Source organism: Microcebus murinus, chromosome 12, assembly GCF_040939455.1.
Source record: "Microcebus murinus isolate Inina chromosome 12, M.murinus_Inina_mat1.0, whole genome shotgun sequence".
NCBI lineage: Eukaryota > Metazoa > Chordata > Mammalia > Primates > Cheirogaleidae > Microcebus > Microcebus murinus.
Genome location: NC_134115.1, coordinates 76,456,328 through 76,475,564, shown reverse-complemented (window position 1 = coordinate 76,475,564; position 19,237 = coordinate 76,456,328). Strand labels below are relative to the sequence as shown.

Genomic DNA, 19,237 nt, shown 5'->3' with positions numbered 1-19,237 from the left:
TAACTTGAAAATGAGCTATTTCCATGCTTGTCAATTAAAAATGTTTTAAAAAATGGCTAAGTGATAGAACCTAGTAGGGGAACAGGAATGTATTTGAAATTAAGGTTGAAGTTGGAAATGTCGGTCTCAGGGTACATTACTTAGATACTTAGCTGTCAGAAGCTTGGGTAAGGTACCAAAGGGTGTTCATTTATCACAAAAGCTCTGTCTCAGGTAGCTAATGCATAGGGTCAGCCCCACTTGGATTACTGTATACCTCCCCATTTCGGTACCTTGTTCTTCTGTCCCTATCTTGTCCCTAAGCAGAAAGAACTTTGGGGACTTCGGCACCTGGGGAGCCTGCCTAATCCCCCTGTGCTGTTGATACAGCGCCCTGGGCTTGCTAACTAAACCTTGTTCTCAAGAACAAATTTCCACCTGCAGCTTCCATCTGAAGGCCCCACTGCATGGAGGTTCAGGGCAGGTTCAGGGCATGGGCTCAGGCCACCACTCCAGCTAGGACCTTAGACAACACACTGACCTCTGACAGCCTCATTTTCACCCCTGTAAAATGAGGAATAGAGATGTTACCTGACTCATGAAGCTGATGAAAGCATTTAACAAGCTAACCTCTGTCTAGGACATGGATAACTAAGTTGCCTTTTGTAAAAGTCCCTTTTTGTTGTTTTTCTTTTAAAACATTGATAATGATAATAATGGTCATCATAGTAAATGATTATGAGAGTTACAGACAGTCACTTTAGAACATCTGGAATCTGCCAAAAAATGTTACAAAGATATAAACATAATCTTAAACTCATTACCTATAGATAATACAGTTAATGTCTAATAAATATGTCTCTATATATCATGTATGTATGTGTACATGGATGTGAACATCTACAGTGAATTTTTGTGATTCTCACCATCATATACATATATAAAGGTCTGTGACTTTTTTCACACTAAAGAGCTAACAAGTAATCCTACTAATTGTTATTTATCGAGCACTAATTATGGTACCAAGGACAGTTCTAAGTCCTTTGCTTGTACAACAGCACCTGCTATCACACAAGGTAAGTGTGCTTGTCCTCCATGGTACCGGTGAAGTCACTGAGGCTCAGAGAGGAGAAGCAGCTTGTCAAAGGCGGGGACACAGAGAATTAAGATTCGGTCCCCTCACTCCATATTTTGTGCTCTGAAGCACTCCGGGACTCTGCTTCTCTTCATGCCCCTCAACCGTCATCTTTGTCACCTTTAGCAGCCCTGGAACATGTTAGCACATGGATGCTTGTGATTTACTTCAGCAATCCATTCGCTTTGGGCTCATATGTTGGTTTCAATTTTTCACATATATTTTTCTTCTATGCCCCACATATAGTAAATGCCTAATAAATACTTGGAGACTGAATATTGTTGAGAGCATACTTATGTCTATATCTTTAAATACATCAATTGATTTATTTGCTTTGGAAATAGTCCTTAGAGGTGGGATTGCTGGGTCAAAGCCTGTGTGTGTATTAAGAGGCCCTGACATGCAGAAAGATGGTAACAAGGTACTTGCTTCTGTGGGCTGGAAAGAGCCTGTTTTCCTACACTCTGGGGATGGGAGGGCCCCCTTCCAGGAACTCCTGTGACCTATTATTTTCAGGACGTGGATTCAGAGTTGCAGTTCTTCTGTCTGCTGAGGGCTTATCCAAGAACTTAACATAAGCACCCTCCCTGTGCTCTGTCCATCTGCTGAACGAGGCTTGTCCCCATCACCTGCCTGGTGCCTGCTTGATCCAAGCACTCGGGACCCTCTCAACCTTCCCTGAGATGGGAAACTGAGGCAGACAATTATTGGTTAATAACCCACGCTCTGCCGTCAGAGAGACTCGGGTTTAAGTTTCACCTTTGCTTTGTTTTATCTTTGTGACCCCGGGCAAGTCACTTCAGCTACCCGAATCACACTTTCTGGATCTGCAATACCTTGTGTGATGAGAGTGGCAATTCACCTCCTTGGGTTCTTTTGAGGATTCAAGGAGACAAGCCTACGAAGAGTCCCAGACAGTGTCTGGCATTCCATAGGTACTCAGGAATGACTGTAGGCTTGAGCTGACCAATAGGGGAGGCACCAGCCACATGTGGCTATTTCAATATAAATTAAGTAAAATCATTTAAGATGGATAACTGAGCTGTACTTGTCATATTTCAAGCGCTCAAGTGCCACAGATGGCTAGTGGCTGCCATCCTGGACCGCACAGACACACTCCGCGTCCATCTCTGCGGAAAGTCCTGTTCGGGCAAGCGCCGCACTAAGACCCTTCGCCCTCCTGGTGGCCAGGGAGGAGGACGAAGCACCCAGGAAGGAAACGCCACTGGAAGAAGTTGACCCTGCAGGGTCGGCACCCTCTCGTCTCTGCTGAGGGCGCCCCAAGCACTGCTCTCCCCAGCCCTGAGAACCCAACCCTGCTCTGCATGTTGAATTTCATCCAGCTGCTTTTGTCACCTCATCTATCAGAAATCCTAAGGAAAACAAACATTTCAAAGCTCGTGGTCGCCTTGAATGTGCTTTTGCGGGTGTAAGTTTGTTATCGTAGCTCAGTGAATTAGTTCTGCTGTTAATGGGTCACTGAGCTGAGGGGTTCCTTTAAAAAAACAACAGTAAATCAATCACCCTTTAGATCTGGACAAAGGGGAAAAGAAAAAAAAAAGATTTAGTTTATGGGGGTCTAGTAGCTAGTGGCAGCTCCTAGGCCCCTAAGAGGCCGGCAAACTTCCAAACTTATGTTACTGTTTATTTTCCATGCGCATGGAGCTGGCCAAGGAAAGGTGCTGCAGAAATGGAGCGTAAGCACGCTGGGGGGGGGGGGGGGCAGCGCGCCGGATGTGGGGTGTTAGTGTGGCTGGGAAGGGGAGCCCAGTGGGAATCTGCTTTTGAGGAAATACCCAGCACCCTGGCCTTTTTTTTTTTTTTTTTTTTTAAAGAGACCCAAACCTAACGACTCTTTATATGGTACCATAGTTGAGTTATTGATATTTCAAGAGATCTCAGATTCGGGCTGTTATGAACCTGATTCTGGAGGGGCCCCCAGAGGTCACCAGCCCAAATAGGAGAGCAGAGGGAGCCATTCGGGGGCATAGACTCCTTTGGGTTCCAGCAGCAAAATCCTCTCTTCAAATGCAATGAGGCGAAATGTAGCAGGAATGCAGAACAGTCTGAAGGGGGGTTTCCCTGGTTGGAACAGGAACGGGGGCTACAGCTGCACTCACAGCCACCGGGACAGCCCCCTGGGGCATCTCTGTGGAACAGAGTGTAGAAACCACCCAGGTTGCTCAATTTTCCTACTCAGCCACCAGCTAGGTCTCTTTTGAAGAGTGTCACAAGAGTAGAAGAGAAAAAAAAAAAAAAACTTGGAGTCAGATGTGTGACCTGGGACAAATGACTTCAGTGAGTCTCAGTATTGTCATCTGTAAAATGGGGATAGCTCCTACCCCATAGCTTTGTTGTGAGAATTAAACAAGATGGAACATGTTAAAATCCATTATGGACAATAAATTGTAAAAATATTGTTATTGATAAGAATCGATTTTATATACCTACTATAAGAAAATCATGCATTTTCCTTCCTCTCTGCCTCTACCGCTCCTTTCCTTTCTTCCTTCTTTCCTAGCAAGCATTTATTAAGCACTGGCCCTTGTGCCAGCTCCTGGGAATATAGTGATTATTAGATGCTATCTCTGCTTTGACAGAATTTGCATGTTCTAGTGGGGAGAGAGACACCAAATTGAGCATTATAGAATTTGATGCTGGGCTGCCATGTGCAATTTTGAGGATTATGCCTTATACAAAAACTTTTGGCTGCAGGAGCCAGTGGTGAGGGCTGTGACAGTCCCGAGGAAGGGGTGTCTTATTCTAATTTGCCAAAGGTGTTAAAAGGGCTCACAGTAGGCTTGATGTATCATGTGCTTAATGGAAGCACAGGGCATCTCACACTGCCCTTAACACTGTTACTGATGGTATACAAAAGGGCTGTGATAAGATACATGCAGTTAGGGGAAGAAAACATACCTGATCTCATATAATAATTTTGTGTTTGCAAAATTAAAAGCATTCTTTTTGTTTTTGCAAAAAAAAAAAAAAAACAGTAAGACAGCATGAAAGCTTTATGTTTATCTAAAGGAGACATATGTTAAATAAAAAAGGTTCAACAACCACTAGCTTAGAAAAATACAGCTGCAAAATTAGGAGGGATCTTGAAGACCAAATGCAAAGATTCCGTTTTCTTGAGAAAAGTGAGACCCAGAAAGAAGATGACCCAAAGGCATCAGGTGGCTGTATGGCAGAGGTAGCCCTTGCACCTGAGTTTCCTGGATTTGGGTCCTGGTCATCTCCCTAAAGAGTGTCTTTTTGAAGAACTTTAAGATGCAACATCTTTCTTTAACCCCTGAGGTGCTAACAGAAGGAATATTATTCCAATTGTTTGGAAGGAAATATCCCTCAGTCTTGGAAAAGTTAAGTAGCTTGTTCGAAGCTACCCCAAGCCAGGACTGGAGCCCATGCCTGGCATCCAGTCCTAGGCACCCTGCACAGCGTAGGGCCCTACCTGCATAGCTCATGAAGTTGTTGTAAGGAGTGTTGAAGAAACTGTGAAAACCACAGGTGTCGTTCCCTGGCCCTGGGTCACCGCAGAACTTGTGTTTGGGGGCTGGGTTGGTGTCATTGCAAAGGTCTCCTGTCTCGAAGGAGGGCTCTGTCTCCATGCAGGGGTCGCTGCAGGACTGGATTTCAGAGATGCCTCGGAAGATGTGATAGAGGCCCAGGCTGTGCCCGATCTCATGGATCATGGTGTGGGTGTGCCCAGGAATGCCGTAGAAAGATGGGTTCAAGACAATGCCACCTGCAAGGGAAAACCAGAGCATTAGGCAAGATGTGCACTCTGCTTCCTGGTGCAAGATCCCCCAAATCCATCAAGGATAAAGGGATGTTGCCCACAATAACCACAGTGTTCTCCACCCTATGACTCCACTGCTCCGAGACCTGTTACACCCTGTGACATGAATCATGACTTATCCAGAGCAGGATGGAGTCTCAAAAGCCATTTTGTGCAATCCCTTCATTCTTCAGATAAAGACACCAGTGCCTAACAAGGTGAAGTAACTTACCCAAGGTGATTTCAAGGAGAGCAACGATTAGAGTTCAGAGGCTCTGATTTCTAGGCTGATAAACCTTTATGCTGCAACCTTTTCCTTAGAAAGTAGGCCATTCTATGGTTCACAAATATTCTACATGCTCTTTTCGAAATGAAGCCCTCAGACTCAGACACCTTGATTCTGGTTGTCATTTTTCCTTCACTAACTCTGACATTGAGCAAGTCAATTACCACCTCTGAATCCCATTTCTTCATTTCTGATACTCTAAGAGCATGAACGCTCATGAAGGCCAGTACCACATTTTGCTCACCATTGTAACAGCTATCATGCTAGCTAATGTTTCTGAGGCATTTATTATGTATCCTCTGGTCCTGTGCTCAGTATTTTGTGTGCATCATTTCACTTAATCATCCCAAAATTCAGTGAGAGAGGAATTGATTCACAGAGAGGTGAAGTAACTGGCCCATGATCAAGAGGAAGTGTAGAAGCTAGAATTTGAACCCAAGATCCTTGGGTTCCAAAGCCCAGGCTCTTAATCTCTGTTACACTGTCAATGCCTATCACAGGGCCTGGAATATAATATCTCATTAAATGTGTGTTGAGTATTTGCTGAATGCTGACTCACCTAAAGAAGATTGTGAGATGGAACTAATCCCATGAAGGGCCTGGAATAGCACCTGGCAGATATCAAGTGCTTCACCGGCTGGGTACCAACTCGGGGACTCACAGCACAAGCATCACCTGGGAACTTAGTAGAAATGTAGAATTGCAGGCCCTACCCCAGACCCACAGAATCATAATCTGTGTTTTAAAGGAGTCTTAGATGACTTGTTGGTGAGTTCTACTTTGAGAAGCAACAGTCTACACCACGTGTCCCAGAAGATCGAGCATTGCTTAGCTTGGGGAGATATTATTAATAGATGGACTAGAACTCAGCATAATCAATGGATAGTATTTTTTCTGTGTTCATTTTAGGCATTGAAGAAATCCATACAGGACAGCAGAGAGATGTTTCAACTTTAAAATCCAAACATGTTTAAGGGGAGGTTAAAATTCAGGTCTGAAAACCTTGAAAATAGGGATTTAAGTGCAGGAGGTAGAACCTTGTTGATTTGAACTGGAGAGCCTGGCGTAGGCATGGGGGGAATTTTATCTCAGACTGAACCACTAGGATGGTGAGGCTGCTCAGTCATTGGGCTCGAGTCTTTTGCAGAGGCCTCTGGTCTCAAAGGAGGGCTCTGTCTCCAGGCAGGGGTCACGGCAGGACTGGATTTCTGAGATGCAATTCCTGGATTTCTGAGCAATTCTGAATTGCTCAGAGCCTACTAATACAAAGATAAAGATGTACGAGAGGGGGTGTGGGTGTGCATGTGCACGTGGGTGTGAGAAGGGGCAGGCAGAGGCAGGGAGGAAGAGAAATTGAGACAGGAAATCTTTCTCAATTATTTTCTGTCAATCATAATATGAAACATAATCCCCTTCCCACCCAAGGCTTTTTCCAGGGATCATGGCGTAACAGCACAACAAGAGGATAAAAAAAAATATGGTTCTAATAAATTGGGTTTGATTGGGGCTACTGCGGAGGAATCGCTTGTGGTCAACATCTCTCAGGATGAGGAGGGGCAGGCTGGGGTCGGGCTGGAACATCGCTGCAATCTTTGTTCTGAGTTTGCCTTGTGATCTTGGGAAACTGACTCCGCGTCTCTGGTGAGCTCTCACATCAGCAGCCACAGTGATGCCAATGTTTCTCTGTCTCTCCAGGCAGCTGCGACACGGAGGTACCAGGGGGCAGGACCATTCCAGGAATGACGATAGCACTGCAGACTTAATGTCCTGGCCGGTCCTGTCTGTTGTGCCTCACCCACTCCCAGCTCACCCCTCTCCGCAGAGTGACAGCACTGGGCCCCAGTCCTGTTTCATTGCTTCTCTTAAAAGGTGAAATAACTGGAGCCTGACATCATCCTGAAACACTATAACATGCTATGGATTTATAGCCTCCCATACTCCTGGCCCCGAGCCAGTCTCTGAAATTTATGGAATTATCAGGAGTATTTTTCTCTAACTTTAGAAGCCTGCTGTTCAACCCTTCTCAGACTCGGATCATGGCCCTTTGGGCTGCTTTTCCAATAAATGGGGCAGAATTTCAGAGTTGAGAAGGATCCTTGGAGGCCATCTAGTCTAACCTGATTATCTAAAATTGGAGGACATTGAGACCTGGGGAAGGAAAAGAGACTTGCCTAAGGCTACACCGCTAAGCAAAGTCACAGCTGAGAACAACCACATAGTTTGGCTCTGGTCTGACATGATTTCCACACATGTAATAGGCATGTGATATAAGCTGATCCTCTTCAAGTTTGCCTAAGCTGCACACTCTCTTCTGCCCAACCCCTGTCTATGTCTGTCTGTCTAACTATCGGCCCAGCCATCATCTATCCCAGAATTTCTTAACCTCATCATTATCAACATTTTAGACTGCGTAGTGTTTTGTTGTGGACAATTGAAAGTGGCATCGCTGGCTTCTACCCACTAGATGCCAGTAGCATTCTCCCATTTGTAGCAACCAAAAATGTCTCCAGACCATGCCAAATGTTTTCTAGAGGATAAAATCTCCCCCAGCTGAGAATAACTAGATATTTATCTTTATATCTGTCACTATTTACATAACCATACGCATGCATACACACACACAATTGGTTTCAGTCTCTTAAAACAATTGAAAAATGAGAGTTGTCTGGAGGGAACTAAGTTTATGGTGTGATTCGGTATAACTTCCATCATTTGAAGTTGTAGAATCTCTCAGTTCCAAGATAGAGTAGACTTGGAACAGCCACTGGACTGTGGGTGACCAGGTTGGCCTGAGGATCCGTCCAGCATGGTCACTCCGCTGAGCCCTCACAGTCTCAGAGGAAGATGTTCATCAAGTCATTATTGTATTCACCGTTCTAAATAACAGGAACATTCTACCAAGGGGAAAATGGTTAAATAAATTGTAGTGCCCTTGCTCAATGGAATATTATGTGGCTATTAAAAATCTTGTCTTTGGAGAGGTGGACATAATCCATAGTCTAAAATCTCTTGTGATTTTTAAATGAAAAAAAATGGGTGGGAAGTGAGGATAAGACTTCTGTAACATAGAAGAATGCAGATAGCATGATATTAGTTGAAAAAAGAACCAAGCATTGCATCTGTGCTATGATTTCAAATATGTATAAGTTTAAAATAATGCATGTCTGCATGTAGATGAGCATTGGAAAAGGGCAGAGAAAAATCAAAGTTAAGGAACTACAATGTTTGCTTACAGGGTCTGGTTCAGAAACTGTTGTCATATCTAACTTTTGGTGATTGGTTTATATAGATTTATGTCTTGTTTATGGATGTGCATCGTTTGAATGTAAGAAGAGTTCCTGGTGAAGTTGGTGGTGGAACACAGAAGAACAAATTCTTACAAACTCACTTTCTATTGCCTCTTTGGTATCTTTCAAGCCAACTCATGACTGGCTATGCTAGTAAAATGTGGTTACCGGGCTGAGAAGACATTTGCACGAACTAGGACACAGAGGGTATAGGAGAAAGCAACCAATGAACACAGTTGGAAACGTGAATTCCAATTGTAGCTCTGCACTAACTTGTGTGTGATCTTGGATAAGCCCCATACCCTCCTTGGGTCTCAGTTTCCCCATTGGTAAAATGAGACTAATAATATTATTTCCTTCAGATCATTGCTTGGTGGTCAGAATGAGATAATGACTATGACAGAGTTTTGTTGTTTTTTTTTTAATTAAAAAGTATTAAGTAAATGGGTTGTTCACCATCACCACCACCACCATGATCATAATAATGATCATCATTACTACAAAATTTATGACTGTCTTACTCCAATTTCCTCCTGAAAGAGTTTCTAAGACTCACCTAAGTGCATTAGGGCCTCCTTGTCCCATGGCCAAGTTGCTACTCCTGCCAACTCCTCCTCCGAGGAGTTTGCAAAGAAAATATTGAGATGTGTTGATCCATCCAGTCTAAGAATGTTCTTCAGCTCGTTAACATCCAAGTAGGCTCTGAAACAGAAAAAACACCTTGACTGTTATCATGTCCCACAAAGGTGCTATTCAAATAACAGGCACTCTCCAAATAATTAAGAGCTACTCTGTGTGCCAGCCACTTTGCTAAGCACTTTATAAACATCACCTTATTGAATTCCTTCAATAATATTATAATATTCTCAGATAAGAAAATTAAGTCCTCGTGGGTTTAAAAGACTTGCCAAGGTTGCTAGGCTTACAAATAGCAGAATTCAGTTTCAAACCTAGATTTACCTATAGACAACATTTGCTCCCCTAAGGACTCTGTTACAGTGACTGAGGACAGGGCCACATAGCGGGAGTGGGCTTGGCTTCTTCCCTCCTTCACTCATTTACCGTGGACCTTGGACCACCTATCTTGCAAACACAGAGCTGCATGAGAAAGCCTGTTTTGCATCTCTACATTAGCCTTGCAAGGAGGCATTATTACTCTGCTCTCGAAATGAGCAACATGTGTTCCAAAGTTATTAAATAGATTTCCCGAAGTTATGGAAATGTTGTTCAAGGCTAATACTGGCTAGCTTGGAAACTTATCCTATTTTCATTGAGGCATCATCTTAACTCCAATAGATGATTCTGCATATTGTAAGCCTTTATTTATTTACATGTAAATAAACTAGGGAGGGATATTGTATTTGGGGTTGCTGCCATTGTAGACTGACATAACTGGAAAGTAAATTAACTCCCCACTGTACAATCATCAGCTCTTTAATACATGGGACAAACATATGTTGGAGGGAGAGATAGATAGGTAGATAGATAGACACAAAGAGAGAGAGGGGGGAGAGAGAGAGAGAGAGAGAGAGAGAGAGAGAGAGAGAGAGAGAGAGAGAGAGAGAGTCTTTATAAAGAGACTGGTATACCCTAGGTACTCAAGAAATAAGAACTCTTCTCTTAAGGAGTGTGTCTCTCATCAGGACAAAAACCTGAACATAAGGAACCACCTTCTGCTTTGGATCATTCACAGGGATATTATTCAGTGGCTTGTTTTTCTAAGCAGAGAGAGGCATCTTGCTCCCCTCTCATGCTTCCTTCAGCCCCCATTTGTCTGCCACTATGCATTTTGGGAATCCTGTCGGTAGCTCACAGTCATTCTTGAGTAAGGTTGGAAATGAAGCAATGAATCAATGAATAAAAACATAAATAAATAAGCAAGCGAACAGCATGATGCAGCAGATGAGATAAAGTCAATGAATAACGATATTTCATGTTTGTTGGGACCTTCTATGTCGCCCAACTTTACATGGATTATCTCCTTTAATATTCTTAATAACACAGAAGTAGGTAGTATTATTATCCCCATTTTCCAGGGAAGGAAGCTGAGGCTCAGCAACCTTCCCATCTTGCTAAGGTCAAGCAGCTGGTTGGTAGTGTTTTCCTATTAATAATTTTCATAATGCTGTCCCGCCCAGGGATTTCTCACAGAGCCCAACCAGTAGTACACATTAACGACAGCTCCTTTCTTTTTCTCTCTTGGAGTAATAGAAGAGCAAAATAACTTTTTACCTTCCCCATATGTAAGAGAGTAAAGCCCAAACTCCCTGGCATGACCTCCAAGCCCCTGCCTACCCTTCAGATCCTTTCTTTCTCCTCCCCCTCTCGCATGTGCTTCTGTGCACAGGCAGCTCCTCTGCACCCACCACGATGCACGAGCCCACGGGGGCCTTTACTCACGCTGTGGCCTCTGCTGATGAACAAACCCAACGTCAGTTCTGCCATCACTCCTCTGGAAGACTTCCCTGCTTCCCACCTCACTTGCGCCCCCTTTACCACCTCTGCATGGTAGTGTACGCTCTCATATGCTATTTCTATTAATCGCCTCACCTGTCCATATATACCACCCTTTTGTACCCACCTGGGGGCAGGGGAGGTGCCTTATTCATCTCTGTTTACCCAGCTCCCAGCATAGGCTTGATGCCTGGGGAGCACTCAGTAAATGTTGCTGGAATTGAATTTAAATTGGGAAAGAAGAAAGCTAAAATATTTAAGTCTCAGTCCCAGTTTCAACAATCCCTGAGTAGGAGGCCCCAGTTTCCTTATCAATACTCTGGAGTTAGTAACAGCTGCCCAATGCTACGTGGAGCCTTTCTGTGGGTGGCAAACCCACACCTCTACAATGATGTGACCAGGATGCGTCTGAGACCTAGAGTGGCCCAGCCACATGTGTCATAGAAAACCCTAAGCTCATGAGACCAAATGTCCCTGTGACCATCATTTTTATAGCTTTTCACAAAAGTGTTCAGGGACACAGATGAGAAAGGAGAAGTTAATTCTGCGTCTAGGTTGAACTGACTCATTCCAGGGACAGTCACACAAGCTTAGATCTTGACCCAAAACCTTGCTGCTGAGCCCTTCTTTTCAGCTTCTTAGACTGGAAGCCTCCTGTGGAGTTCTAATTAGTCTGCTCTGTCATCAGAAAAGGCATAGAGAAAGAAGAAAGCCAACATTTATTAGGCACTTGCTGTGTGCCAGCCCATGTGCTACGAGCACATGTCGCCTCGTCTCTGTTTGTGATTTGGAGCAATGCAGCCACCAATCGTTCCCAAAGTTTGAACCTAGTTCTTCCACATGATGTTTGGGCCGCCCTGAGTGATTCCTTTAACTTCCTGTGCCCTCGTTTCTTTACATACAGAATGAACATGGTAATAGTACCTACACCACGGAGTTGTTCAGAGGATTAATGAAGTTAACAAAGGGAGTATAATTAGAATAGTGCCTTAGAATAATGCCTCACATGCAGAAAACCTCAGTACACACTTAGCTATTCCTATCATTTATCCCCATCTCACAGATGATGGAACAGAGGTTCAGAGATCACACAACTGGCGACAAGGCCAAGTGCAAATCCAGATGCCTCCAACTCTTCCCACAACCCCACCCTCATTTCCAAGCTCACCCAGGCCCACAGTGGAAAGAGAAACAATGCATGGGAGGAGAATGAAAACACAGAGGAGCCGAGATTTTCTTGGATCAGCCCTTTCCACTAAATTTGTCATTTTCTAATTGATTTGTCCATTTCCATCAAGTGTTCTCTCAGGCAGAGAACACAAATGTTATTAGAGAAAGCCACCTCTGCCCTGCAGCCCTGGGATGAGAAAGCTTCATGAGAGACAGAGACAGGGTGGGGTAGGGGCAGAGGAGACGTGTTAATTGATTGTTTATTCAATGGTAATTGCAGAAGCCAATCTTTTCAAGAGGTGGTATTCATCCCAGCCCAAAGCAGAGAAGTGGGATGTCAGAGCTTCTCCCTGGCTTGTAAGTGGGATTTTTCATGCTTTGGGAAGACTCCACTTCCCAAGGGGGGAGGATCCCTGGCCCTACTGGCCTCTCTCCCCCTCATCCCTCCTGGGGAAACCCACCCAAAGAAATAATAATAATAAAAAAAAAAAACAGCTCTGTGGCTAAAGTTTTCCTTCTGCTGGCTGAGCTCTTCCTGCCAATACAGAGCCAAGCTGGGTATCTCCCAAATGTATCAGAAGGAACATCTTGGGGACAATAGTCCATGTGAGTATTTACCTCCCTCCTCCTATCCCTTGAAGATGATGTTTTTTCCCCAAGGTCTATGGAGGAGAAAGTACAAAAGGTCAAGTTTAGAAGGAACTGTAGAGTCTAGGGATAGTGATGGGGAGAGAAGGAAGAGGGCTTGCTTAGGGCCACCTGACTGGACATTTGTGACTGTGGGAAGGCTGATCTCATGTATAATTAATATACTATATATTGGTTAAATTTATTTAAAAAACATTCTCCATCCCTGAGAAAAATCAATTCAAATCTAAAATCTCTGTGTGTCTATTATGTACCAGTACAACTCAGAGTTGAACAGATGAACCTATGTCCATGGGCAAGTTGCTTTATGTCTCAGTGTCTCAATTAGCTCATGGGGACCCTGGCAGGATTAAATGACATAGCACAGCATGGTCCCAGGAAATGTGAGCTCCCCTCCAATGTTAGTCTCCTATTTTCTCCTTCTGGGAAAGAACTTAAACTTGCCAGTCTGTCTCCGGGTGGTTCTTCCAGTCTCGGTTTCCAGTGTCTCTTCCCCATCATCCAACCTTCTTCTACCTCCTGAAGCCTCACCCACTCATGTTTTCATGGCTTCTTTATCCCATGAACTTCAGGTTTTCCCCAGTAATGCTCATTCCCTAAGCACGTCCGTAAGTTTCCCTCCTCTGCCTCATCGTCTGTCTTCCTGAATCTTAGCCTTTCGAAAGCTCACCCTCCCTGCAAAGCCCAGCTTCCATGTGATGCCCTCCATGTGTCTTCTCCTGACCACCTTCATCTGTAAAGTGGGAGTGATGATGATCACCTCTCAGGGCTGTTGGGAGGACCAGGGGCAACGCAGGTCAAAGTCCTAGTGTGGTGGCTGGCACATGGAAGATACTCGTTGATTAGCGTGAGCTACTTTGTTGCATCATTATGAGTACAATGATAATTGTTATTAATAGCAACACCCAAATCATCATCATCAATTTGAGCTGAAAATGAGTCCTCCCTTCTCTGTGCCCCTTAGTTTAAATTCTAGTACTTTATCACCCTGTTTTGGGTTATATTCACTGTGTGAGCACCTGTCTTCTCTATCTGGTTATGAGCTTCAAGCAGTTGGGACCAAGTCTTCGTCATCTCTGTATCCCTTAAATGTTCCTTCAAGAGAGAGACAGAGCTGCCATGGATAGGCAGCTGCCAAGCCCCTCCCTCTCCAATTGCATAATTTCAAAACAGGATGAGCAGGCCCAGGTCTCAGAGAAGTGAAGCAACTTGCTCAAGGTCACATATCAAATAAAGTACATAGAAGGGCCCGGCAACCAACCTCTATCCTCTGTGCCTGTGTGCACGGCACCCTGGTAGTAGTAAAGTCGCCTCTCCCTTTAGGTGGACACAGTTCTTTGCAAGGGTGCATAGCTTAGAGAGTCACCCATGGTACGATGGCAGCCTCTAGTCTCTCCCTCAGCTGGACATCCCTGTGCAGAAAAACCTGCATTGCCTATCTGACCTCTTCTCACTACACTCTGCTGCCTGCTCTAGCTCAGTGTTTTCCAGATCACGGTCTACAGAAGGCTAAAGCCACAAGAAGCAAATGCATATTTAAAGAAAAAGCGTTTTTGAGTCAAATGAGTTTAGGACCTGCTCTTTTAAACAAGCTTAAGTGTATATATTTTTTAATTGTGAGAATTTTTAAAGCCTCAATGATGCAAAGTAAGAATAAGGCAGATAGTGCATGAAGTGTTCCCAATCATATTTGACCATAATCGCCCCCTTCCTTCCACACACATTTTCTACCTTTGCAAAAAGCCATAAAACAATGCAATAAAAAAAAAGTTTGGGAAATATGTGCTAGATTGGAACATCCCTCCTAATTTAGATCCTCTTCCCTGAGCTGGCTTTCAAGAGCAGTGTCTCCGTGTCTCTTTTCTTCCTGGACAACTCATGCACCTGGATCCCACTGTGGAGGTTGTGGGTCCCTTGGAATGTCTGTTTCACGGGGGCCCAGCCCTGATTGCCAAGACGCCCAGACTTTACCCCTTTGCCAGAACTGCATTTCAAAGCTATGAGTGCAGTTCTGGAGGGAGATCAAAGCTCTCTCAACTCAACTGTCATTAGAATATTTTCTTTATGCATCTCACTTGTTGGTGAGTGCCAACAACATATTTCCTAAATGCACTGGCCCGAGATGGTACAACTCTGTATAGTCTGAATGAGAGGGCTGTCAGGGCCTGTTTTATTGTAAGAGAAGCAAAAGGAAACCACATTCAAAATGCAAAACAACAACAACAACAACAAATTATTTAAATAAAATCATGGGAAAACATGTTAGAAGGCTTGAGTTTTTCCAACTCTCAAAGCATAATGCACTGGCTCCATTTCAAAGAAAGCTGGTCAGAAATATAGCTCATTTGCCCAGAGTAAGACTGAGTCTCGATTTTTATTCCCATTCAGAACAGGTCACCCTTCAGCTGACTTCCCCAATAAGGAGATCTTTGAGAAATGTCTCACCAAAGAACTGTAACCTGGGCTCTTGATTGGTGTAGGTTGGTCACAGGGATGGGGCTGGCCATGTGTGGATGCCGCCAATTTGAGGAGGGTTTGTCTGAGCCAGACACTGGCTGAGAGTGGGCCACTTGTAAGCTATATACTGGGAACAGTTCTTTCAAATTAGAAGAAAAGGCAGCAGAAGGCTATTTTAACAGAGATTTAGGATTCAAATCTATCTTTCTCCACCAAGTGGCTCTGTGACCTTGGACAAGTGGTGGTGACTCAGTCTATCTGGATCTCGATTTCCTCATCTGTGAAATGGGGATTATGAAATTTAACCTAGAAAAGGGGATATAGAAATTGAAAGAGCTAATACATGAGAAAGTGCCTGGAAGAGGACCCAACTCATGAAAAGGCCCCAAGAAACACAATTCTCCTTTAAGCTTGCTCACGGAACTAGAGAAAACTGGCCTTAGCTCCCAACGCCTTTTGGGTCTCCATTCCATCAGCAAACCCCTCTTCCCATCACTGGACCACCGTATTTATCTTCTTTACAGGAGATTGCCTCCTTTCTCCATGTCATAGAGCAAGTTCTGTAACACTGCCCCTTTCCAAATTCTGATTGCAGATTGTGGTTCCCAAAGAGGCTCTCAAGTCCATGAACCGCTACTCAATTTTCAGAGCACACTAGACCATTTGAAAATGATTATCAAATATAAAGATCAAAGCCACTCAAGGCAAGTCATTAAAGTGAGATAAACCTCAGAATGTTTATTGCATCCATATCCTTGCTCCAAATAACAAGCTTTTTCCAGGCTGTGACCAGTATAAAAACCTGAATTTTGTACTTTATCCCAAGGGCCCTAGTGATCTGGACTTTATTTTCCCACTTAGTTTCATTGTCAGAAATGCCTAAATCTGCCTCCCTCATCTACAAAAAGAGACACAGAAAAAAAAAAAAGAATACTGGGAGAGTTTATTAAATTCTCGGAATCCTGAATGAGTGGTTTCCAAAATAACAGCTTTTATGTGAAAGGTTGACACACAAGAAATAAAAATGTAATAGCATCAATCAAGATCAATTGAGAAATTGATCATTCTTTCATTCTTGTTAAATAAACCATTCTTTCACTACCTCTCCTCTTTCCTGCCTTCCTCTGTTCGTTCGTTCATTCCTTCCTTCCTTCCTTCTTCTTCACATACCATTCATTCATTCTTCTCTACTTTCATTCATCAACATTTATTGAGATTCTATCACATACTATGCTTAAGCTAGAAACTGAACACACAAATAATGGAAAAAAATTAATTTTCATTATCCAAGTATTATAAATTTTATGAAGAAAGTAAGACAAGTAAATGGATGCTCAGGACATAATGTGATAATACTAATAACACCTACCATTTGGGGGAGTTTACTATGCACTAGCACTGTTGAAGTAGTTTTTTATATTATCTCTTTGAAGCTTTACAAAACCTCTAAAGGTTACGTATGAGTAACCCCAGTTTATAGCTGAAGAAACCAGGGCTCAGTGAAGCGACACCACTTTTCCAAGGTCCCTCCACTCATAAGTGTCAGAGGTGGGATACAAGCCCCAGTGGGTTGCACACTACAGACCATATCCCGAGCCATCATTCCTTACATCCTCCGTAATATGTGTTAGGATAGAGGGGCTGTGGAATGCAATTGGAGCATATAGTAATGACACTCACCCAGCTGAGGGTGGGTAAGATATTGCTGAGGTTTTCACGTAAAGAATAAACCTTGGTTGGATATTGGACCCAGTGTGGGAAACAGGGATAACGGCAGAAGCTGCAGAAAGCCCAGAGGCCTGGAAGAGCATGAGAAGAGTGTAGACATTGCAAGTCCTCACTTGCAAGTGGTTGCAAAGCTGAGAACATGTGAGTAACTTCATAAGATGAGGCTGGAGTGGATAGCACTGGCTACATCACTGCCATGGTTTGGATATTTGTTTCCTCCAAACCGCATATTGAAACTTGATCCCTGATGCTGGAAGTGGGTCCTAGTGGGAGGTGTTTGGGTCACGGGGGCAGGTCCTTCATTCATGGCTTGGTGTCACTCTCCTGGTAGTGAGTAAGTCCTCCCTCTTAGTTCCTGCAAGAGCTGGTTATTAAAAAGAGCCTGGCATCTCTTCCTCTCGCTCTTGCCTCCTCTCCTGCCATGTGATCCTTGTTATCCTCTGCCACCTGCTGTGAGGGGAAGCAGCCCGAGCCCCTTGCCAGAAGCAGAGGCTGGTGTCATGCTCCTTGTGCAGCCTGAAGACCCGTACGCCAGACAAACTTCTCTTCTATAGCAGCACAAAACCATCTAATACGATCAGGAAGGGTCTCGTGTACCAGTTTTTGGAGAGTGGAAAGTGTCCTGAAAGCTCTAAGCAAACTCGGGCAGATAATATGGAAGAGGATAAAATGATAGGGTTTGCATTTTCCAAAGAAATTCCCAGAGGAATTTGGAAGACAGACTAGAGGAAGGATGAAAGTAAAAAAGGAGGCATTGGCAGTGCCTTGCAGAAAAAGGGGTGGTTTTAAGAATAGCTGCGAAGTAGTGGAACAACTTGACCCTGAGTTGGGGTGGGAACGAGGGAAGCTCATGGGTCTGGTTTGTTATTTAGTCTACTGTAGTATTCTTCCTTTCTCCGTCTCAGATGCTAAACATCAAAGCCCCCTGACTTGTTGCTCTAAACTCCAGGCCCAGCAAGAGTTTTGTCTCCTTGGGTTGCGCCCTCTGCTGAATCTCCTTAAAATCGACTCATAGGAAAGTCACTGGCCTGCAGCTCTCTGTGGACAGGACCATGACCAGACCAGTGATGGGTGAGACGGAAAATCCCAAGGATGCAGATTTCCGGAGAGGAGGCTCAGAGAGGCATGCTGGGACAGTGGAGAGGCTCTTAGACTTCCGGGTTATTGAAAAAAATTGAGATGGAAGTGAGCAGTGATTTGTAATTTTGGTGGATAAATAAAGCATTTTAAAGGGGGGAAAATACTCCACCATGTATGATGTCCCTCATATCATAACATAAAAGGGACCTGAGTAGTACTACAAAAGAAAAAATAAAATAGTCTCAGAACAAAGGACATTACTTTAAAATAAATACATTACTAGGAACTACACAGCTGCTATTTTCCTCATTTGCCTTCTTGAAAAAAATTTTTAGAGACTGCTAGGGCAAAAGGCAAAGTGTCAGAACACCTGGTTCCTGGCAAGCTCGGCTACACTCACTTGGTTAACATGACTCATCCTTTAAGACTCAGTCTAGAGGCGACTCTGACCCCTTAATGTCTGAGTCAGGTAACCACCCCCTGTATTCCTCCCAGCACCTTGGACTTCTCCATAACAGCACTTATCCAACTAACTGCTTATCTTTCTGTAGGAAATCCAAGAGGGCGTAATCACAGCTGACTTGTGCAATGTTCAGTGTTATGAGCCTGGCACCTAGCACTGTGCCTGGCCACATAGTAGGCACACACGCATGCACGCTCACACTCACATACACAAATTGTTGAATGGACAATCACTTTCCTAAGATCTTTCTAGAGGTGCTACAATCTCTGCTTTCACAGCCTCAGAAACCCAGGGTTTGCTTATTTTCAAAGCAGCCACTAAGGCACGAGGAATCACCTGATACGTAAGAAGGTGCAACAGTTGAGGTGTGATGCTGTATTCAAAGGGACCACATAGTAATGTGCCTATCTCACATCAAACGAGTCTTTCCACAACAAAACCACGCAGTTCGAGGGCCCACAGCTTTCTGTTCCCACCACTTCTCTTCCTCCTTGGAACATCAAAACCACAGTTGATAAATAACACAACTGACCACACTTTTAACAGAAAATACACAGCTCCCTGGCTGCCCTGTGCTCTGTCCTATGCTTAAAGCACAATTAGACACAAGCAAAAATCACATCTATTTTATAACCTGTAGGAGGCTGCAGTGTTTTTTAAGTATGGTGATATTTCAGAAGGCTGCATAGTTTGGCTCTAAATTGTAGCCATGTAGGCCATATAGCTGATGGGAATACCAGCTAATACACATCAAGCTTGGGAAGGATAA

The 19,237-nt window shown here is 43.9% G+C and overlaps 1 protein-coding gene across 1 annotated transcript in view; it reads right to left on the bottom strand.

Annotated features, from left to right (window-relative positions):
• Positions 1 to 19,237, bottom strand: part of PAPPA (pappalysin 1) — a 244,615-nt gene that overhangs the window by 177,942 nt on the left and 47,436 nt on the right. Inside the window, exons 3-4 of the mRNA XM_012768795.3 lie at positions 9,025 to 9,170; positions 4,569 to 4,862 (exon numbers count right to left, since the gene is read on the bottom strand). Coding sequence (XP_012624249.3) covers positions 4,569 to 4,862; positions 9,025 to 9,170 — 440 coding nt within the window. The remainder of the gene's footprint in view (positions 1 to 4,568; positions 4,863 to 9,024; positions 9,171 to 19,237) is intronic.